The 12,125-nt window shown below is 42.6% G+C and overlaps 1 protein-coding gene across 1 annotated transcript in view; it reads right to left on the bottom strand.

Moving 5' to 3' along the window:
* Positions 1–701: 701 nt before the first annotated feature.
* DNAH14 (dynein axonemal heavy chain 14) overlaps positions 702–12,125 on the bottom strand; it is a gene marked incomplete at its 3' end in the record, with an annotated part of 220,288 nt that continues 208,864 nt past the window's right edge. The window contains exons 77-84 of the mRNA XM_081039181.1: positions 10,030–10,229; positions 8,393–8,553; positions 6,690–6,886; positions 5,620–5,732; positions 4,495–4,634; positions 3,892–4,055; positions 1,298–1,444; positions 702–917 (exon numbers count right to left, since the gene is read on the bottom strand). Of these exons, the coding sequence (XP_080895307.1) occupies positions 702–917; positions 1,298–1,444; positions 3,892–4,055; positions 4,495–4,634; positions 5,620–5,732; positions 6,690–6,886; positions 8,393–8,553; positions 10,030–10,229 (1,338 nt within the window). The remainder of the gene's footprint in view (positions 918–1,297; positions 1,445–3,891; positions 4,056–4,494; positions 4,635–5,619; positions 5,733–6,689; positions 6,887–8,392; positions 8,554–10,029; positions 10,230–12,125) is intronic.

The raw sequence follows: 12,125 nt of genomic DNA, 5'->3' as shown, positions 1-12,125 counted from the left end.
AATGTGAGCTTGGCAAGTCCCTGAAACTTCTGAGACCGGCTTCCTCCTGTCCAAAATCTGACTGGTATACCACTTCGTACATAGGTGGTGTGAGGATTATACAGAAATTCTTATTAGTGCTCAACAGAGTGCTCAATAATAAAAATTCTACCTACACGAGGACCTTTTCATATTGATCCAGTTTGCTGAATTCTCAGGATAGGCTTTTCGGTGGGAAGAGAAGATCTGAAGTCAGAATAAGACTTTAAGGGAAGACCCTCCTCTGTCTCAGATTCTGCAGGTGGCCCAGCAGGGTCGTGTTTTGTGTTTACTCAGAGCAGCTGGGAAAGCATTCCCAAGACCTGTCATCACCACAGAAATCACCATTTGGAGTCTAGTTCACTACTACATGCCCTGGTATCTTGCCAAATGCCATGTTTTTCACTTTTAGGAACGTCAAACCTGTTACAGCCCAGGACATGCTCAGTCACCTGAACTAGAGCCCATCTGCAGAGACGTTGCTCAGAACAAAAAGCAGCGGGGGATCCCCTCCCGCCCCGTCCCCCATGCTAAAGTTTTCGCGTACCCATGCAGAAAGAGGCGACACCTGCCTGGTCTGGCTGAACACAGATGTGTTTATGAAGGGTGCTGACTACATGTGCGTTATCTTGAAACATGTTGATCTGGTTATAGCCAGAAATTCAATGGTTTGGTATGGAGGTTTAGTTTTCATTCTCTTCACACAGCAATGCAACCTGCATTGTGATCCAGTGACTAGGCGGTTTCTTTGTGGATAAAGACACTGAAGTTAAAACGTGTGAGGATAAGCCAGTGGTTGTCGTGGTCCTGGACCTCGCAGGTGTCCGATAAACTGGGCATTCAAAAGTCTGGAGTTCTGAATCTGTCTGGTTAGTAGCACTTGGGATTTCGGTAGAAATCTTTAAAAAAGACCCAGTAGTCAAACTGCATAGTTCAAGCAAATCAGTAGCTCACATTTTCTAATATGCTAGATTGGAGGGTTTGTTACAAATTAAATACATTTAAGCTATGCAACTGCATATGGAAATGCTGCCTGGAGAATTTAAAGTGTAATCATGGCTTTATAGTACATATTCATGAGAAATAACATTGGATGTTGGCATAACATCTATTTTAGATGTTAGCAATATTTTGGGCTATTTTAAATGTTCTCTGTCTGACGTATGGCATCAAATTTCCATAGTGAACTCAGAGGGAATGGGGGAATAGAAGGAATGGTTTATATTACTGAGGGAAAGCTGAGGGGCCTAAGATTTGCGATAAACTTTTGGGTGGTTACCTTTGTTGGCAAGAAGTATATTTCGGGAAAATCACAACATATCTCACGAGGCAGCGAGTCTTCTAGAGTTTTTTGTTCATGATTCCACCTTGCCCCCTCAATGAATAAACCAAAAATGTGAACTCCAACGTGTGTGGGGTCTGTGCCCTAAGATCAGAGAGAAGTGGTGGCAGTGAGATCCCCGGCAGGAGCTTCCTTTACTAGAAACTTCGTTTGAGGATGGTTGTAGGGGGCCGCTCACTCCCCTTGCAGCCCAGTGAGGGCCCATCCTTGCACAAGGCAGGTTTCCCCAGGTTCTAAGGTGAGTGCTCCAGTCTCCATCTGCTCTGAGCACTTACACATTGTCGGCTTTGGTCTACACACGATGACCCCTCAAAGCTACGATAATCAAAACAGTGTGCTACCGGCATAAAGACAGACATGTAGAACAGACTAGAGAACCCAGGAATACACAGTCACATACATCCTCCAATGATTTGCAATAAAAGTGCCAAGATATTCAATGGGGAAAGGACAGCCTCTTCAACAAATGGTGAACACTGGGTATCAGCATGCAACATGAACTGTTACCTTACACTGTATACAAACATTAACTCACAGTGGATCAATGACCAAAACTTAAGGGCTAAAACTATAAAACTCAGGGGAACACCTTTTTTTTTTTTTTTTTTTTTTAAAGAGGGCTCACGGTGGCCCGTGCAAGGGATCGAACCATAAACCTTGGTGTTATGAGCACCGCGCTCTAACCAACTGAGCCAACCAGCTGCCCAAGGGGAACGAACACCTTTATGACTCTGGGTTTGTTAATTTCTTGGCTATGACACCAAAAGCACAGACAACAACAACAACAAAATAAATAAATTGGGCTACACTCAACTTTTGTGCATCAAAGGACACTATTAACAGAGTGAAGAGGAAACCCCCGGACTGGGAGAAAACATTTGCAAATCACGTGTCAAGTAAGGGATTAGTATTTAGAATATGTAAGTAACGCCTACTATTCAACAACAAAACCAAAAAAATCCTGATTAAAACACAGACAAAGAACCTGAACAGACATTTCTCCAAAGAAGCTATACACATGGCTAATAAGCACATGAAAAGATGTTCACCATCACTAGTCATCAGGGAAACGCAAGTCAAAACCACAACGAGACACCACTTCACATCCACTGGGATGGCTACTATCAGAAACCAGAAAATAACAAGTATTGGTGAGGACGTGGAGAAATTAGAATCCCAGCTGTTGCCAATGGAAATGTAAAACAGTGCAGCTACTATGGAAAACATATGGCATTTGCCCCCCAAATTTAATAGAATTACAATATGACCCAACAATTCTACTCCTAGATATAACCACAAAATAACTGAAAGCAGGGACTCAAACAGATATTTGCACGCGCATGTTCATTGCAGCATTACTCACAATAACCAAAAGATGGGAGCAACTCAAGTGCTTTGACTGATGAATGGATGGACAGAATGAGGGGTTCTGGACTGAATGTTTGTGTCCCAGCCAAAGGCATGTGTGGAAACCCTGTCACTCGGTGTGGCTGTATTTCGAGATGGGTCCTCTAAGGAAGCAATTAAGGTTAAATGAAGTCATACAGGTGGGGTCCTGATTCAACAGGAGTAGCTACCCTGATAAGAAGAGACACCAGAGATCTCTCGCTCTCTCCACGCATGCCCACTGAGGAAAGGCCATGTGAGGACATGGCGAGAGGTGGCTCTCTGCAAGCCAGGAAGAGAGCTCTCAGCTGCACCCCGATCTCACACTTCCAGCCTCCAGACATGTGACAAAATCAATTTCTGCTGGTGAGACCACCCAGTCTGTGCTCTTCCTTATCGTAGCCTTGGCTAAGACACAGTGCCTTATAGGAGTACACATACAATGAAGTATCATCCAGTCTTAAAAGTGAAGGAAATTCTGACCCAGTGATGAACCTAAAGATGTGCTAAGTGAAATAAGCCAGTCCCAAAAGGACAAATGACAGACGATTCCACTTATCTGAGTCACCTACAGCAGTCAAATTTAGAGAGACAATAAGTAGATCGGTGGCTGGATCGGGGAGTGAGTGTTTAATGGGCGCAGAGCTTCAGTTTGGGAAGATTTGGAGACAGATGTTGGCGACAGTTGCACAACACTGCGAATATACTTAATGTCACTAAACTGCACTCTTAAAAATAGTTAAAATGGTAAATTTTCTGTTATGTGTATTTGAGCCCACGTGGCAGTTTGGCTGCGAGCAGCCACGGGGAGAGGCTTGCCCCACTGATTTGAAATCTCACCTTTCAGGCCCCATCTCAGCCGCATTCAGTCTCCACTCATAACGGGATAGTCATAAAGTCCATTTACTGTATGTACTTAAATCTCTTATTCATTTAACTTACCTACAATTCTCTTTATACCCCTGGAAAGAGCGGGAGAGGTGGCGTTTGACAGCATCGGGCGTTGACGGGACTGTGCCTTGGTTACGCCCCCTATCAGTGCCCGGCAGCTGCCTGACAGGTGGTGAGTGCGGAATAAAGGTCTGTTGAGGAAATGAGGGATGGAATGAATGAAGGAAGGAAGGAAGGAATGATTACTCCGGTACCTTAAAAGCTCTCCTGACGATGTTGAGTTTCCTCTGGATAATTATGGAGAACTCCTCCTCTTGGATGTTAGTGGTGTCTGAGATCACGTGGTGGGTGAAAGTCAGGTGATCGAGAGACAGTCCTTGGGACCGTCCATAGTCTTGAAGCACAGCAGTGAGAAAGCCTTGGAGAAAAACACACACCAGTCCCTAGCGAGTCTCGGATTCAGGGGCTGTGCACTTCCCAGAGGTTCCTGGGGGTGTGTGTGGGGGTGTGCAACACTGATGTCTCATGGGGAGGGAAGAGTGGAGAAGAAAGAGAGTCAGGAAACTCAAGAGGTAGGTGAGAGACTGGCCCGGTGGGAGGAGTGTGAATCCAGCGGCCTCACTCACTCGGGCCTTGGTGCTATTGTCTGGTCAGCTGCAGGAGCTTCTTGGGGAAGGTGGGTTGCTTGTGTAGGCCCAGTGCTGTTCTCATATAAAGCTACTTCTGACCTGATCTTGGCTGATCATGCTACCTCATCCTCCTGGCTACAAAGGTGGGTCCCAGGGGCAAGTACAAGAACCAAGTGTGTCAGAGTCAGATGGGCCAGATATGGGGCTGGTCCTGGTTCTCAAACTCACCTTGTGGAAAGAAGAAAGCTGGGAGCCAGTATCTTGCGGGAAATCCTTCCAAGAAATCACTGTTTTCATCAGAAGGAGGTTTGGGTTTTGGGCGGGGTGACGGAACAGGGTGCTTCCAAGCTGTGGTAAGTATCATGTACCTATCGGAAGGCAGGCCACCGGTTGGGGTGGTTACAGGTATAATAACTGCACACTTTCAGGAAATCCGAGCAAATCCCTCCAATCCCTCCCAGCTGCCTCCATCCTTTTCATCCCAGATTCTTCCTGACTCAGGCACCTTGTCCTGCATTTTAATGGGAACCAGCTATGGCTCTAAAGCCATGAGATCAGGAAGCACTAGAAGGCAGTATGTGTGGGTAACAAGAGTGTTGTTATTAGAGTGGGAACCCCGGCTGGGCCTGGCGGAGGCTGGTGCCTTGTTTCTGGGTTACTGACCTCTCTAACAGGACATCTAATGTCACTCACTCATAGTTACAAGGTATAAGAGACTTTGTATAAGAGGTATAAGAGGTATAAGGTATAAGAGACCCATGGTTACACGGTATAAGAGACAGGCCCAGACTTTGGGACTAGGTTTTCTGGGTTCAAATCTCGTACTTCCACTTTCTACTTGTGAAAACTTGGGGAAGTTACTTCAAGTCTTTGTGCCTCAGTTTTCTCATCTCTGAAATAAGGATGATGATAAATGGTAGTACCCACTTCATATCACAAGGTTACTGTGAGAATTAAGGGGGTTAGCACGAGTAAAGCACTTAGAAAAATGTTTGCCACACTGTAAGGCACTCATTGTTTACCCTCATGCCTTTCAGATGATTTTCTATTATATACTAAACACATTTAAAAATCTCGTACATGTAACTAATTTGTATTTCTTTCCTATTTCTCCCTGCTGGCGTCTTGGAAAGAGAAATGTAGTAGGTTCTGGCTCTATTCCTCTTGGAGCTGAGTGACCTTGGAGGAGACTCTCAGCTTCTTAGGTTTCCCTTTCCTCATCCTGAGCTGAAGATAAGAATACCCTCCCTTGCTTAATTCACATGTTGCTGTGAGAGCATGTGAATTGACGCTGTGAACTGTTAAGCCCTCAGCAGAAATAAGGAAGAGATGTAAAGTGGCCTTCATCCGTACCTGCGATGTATTGCAGTGTAAGCCATTTTGGCCCAGGTATTGAAGAAATTCAGTCGCTGGATGAGATCGTTAACCCAGGAGCTCAGGGGTCTGCATGACTGGTAGGCATATTTCTGTTAGGATTTAGAGATATGCACGTAATTTCTTTTTAAAAGATTTTTTTTCCCCCTGGCCCACAGAAACAATTTGTTGCTAGGGGGTAACAGGGGTGAGAGAGGCCAGAATTTTGCAACCAGTAATCACCGCACCCCCAACTCCTACTTTACAAAAGAAATTTTATAGCCACCAGTCCTCTGTACAGCCCCTTCCCCCCATTCCATCTTACTGTCCACAGCTGCCTGGCTTCCTCTGGTCCCTGGTTCATAGCAGGCCTGGGCCTGCCGCCTGCTCAACTTGGAGTTGACCTGAGTCTTGAGCTTGTTTTGGCGCTGGGTACCAGCTGGCCCCTCCCAGCTGGCTCCTCTCCTGTGGCTTTGTCCTTTGGCCCTGACTCCCCTGTGTGCCTCTTGGGGGCCCCAGTGGGGGCAGGATAGAGTGTGAGCCCCAGTTCTGCTGGCTTTATTGGCATTTCCAAAACTCTAATTGGGATTTCTTGAATCTAAAGGACATATACCTTTTTCTAAGTGCATATATAAGCATGTGTTTTATATAAGTATATATATGTTTTTATAATCCTTATAAGTGACATGCTTTTCCTGCAACTTTAAAAAAATTTAATAATACATCTTAAAGATCTTTTCAGTATATTAGTGCATACATACCTCATTATTTGTATGTATCATAATTTCTCTAACCAGATTCCTATTAATAGATACTTAAGTTGTTTTCAGCTTTATGCTATTATAAACAGTCCTGTGATAAACATCTCTACGATAAAATTAAGTAGAATTGCCAAATTTCCCTCTATGAAATGTTATTAATATATACTCACAACAAAAGTATGTCAGCATCTTTTAAAGGATGTATAATATTTCATCATGTTGGTATACCACAGTTAACTTACCCTTCCCTGAAACTGGGACACTTATTTCAATCAAGCAAGTAAATAGGAAATAATAATAATTGCTTACCTGCCACAATGCTGGCACTCTCGTTTGAAGAAAAGAGTAATATATTTCCTCCAATTCTTGGGTGAAGATGAGCTGTCCTTTTATAGCAAGTTGAAGATCTTTCAAAGATTCATGTATAACAAACAATAACTTATCAAATCGTTCCATTTCTTGTTTCAAAAAGGTTAGCAAGACACAATGGATAAGGGGATCATAGCCTGTATTTAAAAAAGTGGTAAAATTATGGTATCTTTCAGATAAAATGAGGCTTTACCTGGAGAGCTATAGGATTTAGAAGTTAAAGGAATTTCATCTATCTATACCAGAGACAGAAAAACATTTTTGGGAAAAAACCAGTTAGTAAATATTTTAATTTAGGCTCTGTGGGCCACACTGTCTTTGTCACAGCTACTCAACTCTCCCACTGTAGTGTGAATGCAGACACAGACAGTAAGAAAATGAACAAGCGTGGCTGTACTCTAACAAAGCTTTATTGGTGGGAACTCAAATTTGATTGTCATATAGTATTTATGTATCACAAAATATTACTCTTTTGATTTTTTTCCCCCAGCCGTTAAAAACAATGCAAAAACCACTTTACTTGTGGGCTGTACAAAAACAAATGGTGGGCTGGATTTGGCCCGCCAGCCCTAGTTTGCCAACCATTGATCGACATACAGCAATAGCACTAGTTTGATAGACTATTGCTCAGCATTCAGTTCCAGAATGAATCTTTTTCCAAGGGTTAAAATATCAATGTTGAAAATTTAACTGGGCAAATTACTACAGTCCAACATATTAGCCCTTCAGAGCTGGGCCTGGAGCTAACTCTAGACAACTAGGTTTGTTCTGTCTCCTCTGGGTCTGCCCTCACTCCCCCTTAGTTCCTCAGAATCAAGACCTCAGAATCTCATCAGAGCGCCCATCTAAACCTCACTGTAAAATGCTATTCCAGAAGGCAGAGGCAAAGCACAGGGACCTAGAAGCTCTTTAGAATCTCTCAAGCAGAGTTGCTCCTTTCTGTTGCCACAATTATTATTTCTTCACTTTTAGTCTTGGGACTATCCCCCACACCTTAAAAAATCAACCAACCAACTAACCGACTGACCAACTGACCGACCAAGCAACCAACCAAGCAACCAACCAAACAACCAACCAAACGACTGACCAAGCAACAAGCAACCAAGCAACCAAGCGACCAACCAAGTGATCAACCAACCATCCTCCCTCCCAACCAACCAACAAACGACCGACTGACCGATCAAACAACCAACCAATTCTTCTCCCTCCCAACCAACCAAACAACCAATCAAATGACCAACCAAACAAACAACCAACCAAATGACTGACCAGCTGACCAAACAACCAACCAACCTTCCTCCCAAATAACCAATCAACCAACCAACCAACTTCCCTCCCAAACAACCCACCAACCAACCTCCCTCCCAAACAACCGACAAAAAAACCAACCAAACAACCTCCCTCCCTCCCGCCCGCCCGCCCAACCAACCAACCAACCAACCAACTAACCCACCCCAAAACATTTGAAGAGAGAAGGGGGTACACAGTAGAGGTTTAGCTTTCCATCTCATCTCACCTCTCTACTCTTGCATTCCCCTGGCATGCAAGGGGAATGGCACCCTCTACTCTAGCATCCCCTCGATGCCAGAGTCTTTCACTGAGGAGGATGAGGGGAGGGAAAGAAGCTCAGGCCCCGTGCTTACCTTTGAGACCTTTATAGAGAGACTCCCAGATGGGGCTTGACATGATGGACTTCAGCGTGCCTTGAGTTCGAGCACTTTCTTCTTTCTCCACAGACAGGGGCAGCCGCTTCAGCATGTCAGATAAGACTTCCATCACGAGTTCATCATTACTCTGCTCACCACTGCAAAAGAGATGAAGAGAAGAATGAGATGCATCTCTGTCTACCCGAGGAGAACCCTCTATGTATGTCTCTTGTGAAGGTAAACACAGCTTCCCAGGAAGAACCACAAAACCACGATATGGAGACTATGGAGACTTACAGAGACCACGGAGTTCATTTCAGCTTACAGATGAGAAAACTGTTCAATATACTTTAGACATTTGCAAGGAAATAAGTATTTTTAAAGTTTGCTTAAGATTTCTTGGTAAAATATTCATCATCTGAATACATCTGCATAAAGGAAATAACAAGACTGAAATGAAAAAGAGGAGGCAGCCAGACAGAGTATGCTGCGGTCCCTTTATACAGACATTCAACTGTGTGTCAAATTCCTCTGTGTTTACACAAAGGGTCCTTGTCACACACTCAATAGGAGGTGACAGGAGGACAGTGTGTGTACAAGTCTGGGTGAGGATGTGGTACTAAGCAAAGCCATAGAATATTAAAGCTGGAGGATCCTCTTAAAGATGACGAAATCAGGGCTCGGAGGTGACAGGCCCTCCCTAAGCAGTTAGTGGATGAGTAGGGAATGGGACACACCTCTTCCGAGTTCTCCTCTCCTACTCTATATACTAGGGGTGACTTGTTTTTCAACAAACATCCGAGATTTCACACAGCCAGATAATGTCAGAGTAAGTGATAATCTGGAAGCCACAGCTATGTATTTAGTTCAACAGTGGTGCTTCTGAGCCATTTTACAACCCATGAAGCAATGTGTCCTTATTTTGTCGTCATACTTTGTTTTGGACTTTACAAATAGAGTTGCTCATTGGAATTCATCTAAGGTGGCTTTGAATGTTGGGAAGGGCAGGGTGGGATGATCTCTCTGGCAATCAAACCATCGGGGGCTTAAGCCATGTAGTTTTTGCATTAACGAATATGATCTTATTTTACAGTTACAGGCTTGAGGAGGCCTGAGAGCTTGGCTTGTACACTATTTTCACCTCACAGTAGCCTTGGTGGGGAGACAGGCACTAGCTCCATTTATGGATAAGTAGGATAAGGCTATCGAGGCAGCGTGACCTCGGAAGCAGAGCTAATAGGAAGCATAATCAACACAGGCCTTTAAAAGCAGGGCTCGTTCCTCTGACCACACTGTCTGTCCTCTGACTTGTAATGATGGTTCTTTTTCCCTGTCCTATAGAAGTACCTATGATATTGTACATTTAAATGAATTCGGTGTGAAAATACGACTCATCAGGGACAATTCAATTACTCACTCAAAAAAGAGTTACTGAGTACCTACTGCATGCGTGGTAACTGTGTGCGTGCGTGTGTGTGCACGTGTGTGTACTTGCTTCTGTGTCATTTGGAGAATTTGGATTTTTTATTTTTAGATTATGTTTTTCTATAAGTCCTATACTGTCTCTTCAAATGAATATTTAATAGTTTTTCACTAATGATTTTTCTATTTTAGCTAACAGTAGTGAGTCTTACCCGATCATGACACTGGTCGGCATTGTTCTTGGCTGCAGGGCAATGAGATCATCAATGAGACTTTGGCCCTGGATCTCCCTGCAGCCTCTTGTGGCCTCAGGGTGCAATCCTAAAAGCTCGGGAGGGTCATCGTCAGGTAAGGACTGGATAATGTGTATGTAATCCTTTATGCTTGCAGATTCTGGCACTGGCTGACATATCTGAAAATTTCAAAACTGTTAGTTTTTGCCTAGTGAGGTATCTACTTTCAGTAATGGGTGAAGACAATATGTCCCTGTGAAATTTTATACAGAAGATTCTTATTTGCAGGCAGATCTGTCAAAAGCTATACCTGGGACCACTGTATTGTAAAGTGCGGTTGCATGATATGCAACCACACTTTCTCTTGGGGAAAAGAGAAAGAAAGAAAAGAAAGAAAAATACTTAAAGGCTAGGGTGATTCTGACTACCCGTTGCCTCAATAAACTATAGGCATAGATAATGATGCAACCAAGCTTTAACAAATCATTTTGCTTGGGTAAAACCTACAGAAGGAATGGGAATGATCTTAAGGATAACTAGTCACCCAGGAATTGGTGAAGGTGGTGCAAAGGTACAAACTTCCAATTATAAAATAAATTTTTTTTAAAAATTGAGGAACTAGAACAAATAATCCTAAAATTTATATGGAACCGTAAAAGACCCCAAATAGCCATGACAATCCTGAGAAATAAGAATAAAGCTGGAGGTATCATGCTACCTGATATCAAATTATACTACAAGGTTATAGTCATCAAAACAGCATGGTATTGGCATAAAAACAGACACATAGATGGATGGAACAGAATAGAGAGCCCAGAAATAAGTCCATGCCTATATGGTCATTTAGCCTATGACAAAGGAAGCAAGAATTTACACTGGGGTAAAGGCATTTAACAAATGGTCCTGGGAAAATTGGACAGATACATGCAAAAAAATAAAACTGGACCACCTTCTTATAGGTCATATACAAGAATACACTCAAAATGGATTGAAGACTTAAACATAAAACCTGAAACCATAAAACTAAGAAGAATACATAGGAAGTAAACCCTCAGACATTACTCTTAGTAATATTTTTATTGAGAGTATATCTCCTTGGGCAAAGGAAACAAAATAAAAAATAAACAAATGGGACTATATCAAACTAAAAAGTTTTTTCACAGCAAGGGAAACTATCAACAAAACAAAAAGACATCCTACTGAATGGGAGAAGATATGTGTCAATAATGTATCTGATAAGGGATTAATATCAAAAATGTGTTAAAAAACTCATACAACTCAACACCCAAAACACCAAACAATCCAATTAAAAAATGGGCAGAGGACATGAATAGATATTTCTCCAGAGGACACGCAGATGGCCAACAGACATATGCAAAGAAAATATACTTAATGTCACTAATCATCAGAGAAATGCAAATAAAAACCACAATGAGATACCACCTCACTCCTGTCATCATCAATGACTCATCAATGAATCGACAAACAAGTGCTGGAGAGGATGTGGAGAAAAAGGAACCCTCGTGCACTGATGGTGGGATTGCAAATTAGTACAGCCACTCAAAAAGTTAGAATTACCTATGACCCAGCAATTCCACTCCAAAGAAATATAAAACACTAATTTGAAAAAATATATGCCCTCCTATGCTTACTGCAACATGACTCATAATAGCCGAGATATGGAAACAACTGAAGTGCCCATCAATAGACGATCGGATGAAGGAATTGTGGTACATTTATACATGGAGTATTACACAGCCATAAAAAAGAATGAAATCTTACCATTTGCAACAACATGCATGGACCTAGAGGGTATTATGTTAAGTGAAAAAAGTCAGACTGAGAAAGACAAATACCATATGATCTCACTTATATGTGGAATCTAAAGAACAGACTAAACAAGCAAACAAAACAAAAATATACTCATAGATAAGAGAAAAAAAACGGATGGTTGCTAGAAGGAGGGGGATAGGTAAAACAGCTGAAGGGATTAGAAAATACAAATTGGTAGTCACAAAATAGTCATGGGGATGTAAAATACAGTATGGGGAATATAGTCAATAATGTAAAGACTA

The sequence above is a fragment of the Rhinolophus hipposideros genome (assembly GCF_964194185.1).
Source record: "Rhinolophus hipposideros genome assembly, chromosome: 26".
Classification (NCBI taxonomy): Eukaryota; Metazoa; Chordata; class Mammalia; order Chiroptera; family Rhinolophidae; genus Rhinolophus; species Rhinolophus hipposideros.
The sequence above is the reverse complement of the archived record's forward strand: the minus strand, read 5'-3'. Positions and strand labels throughout refer to the sequence as shown.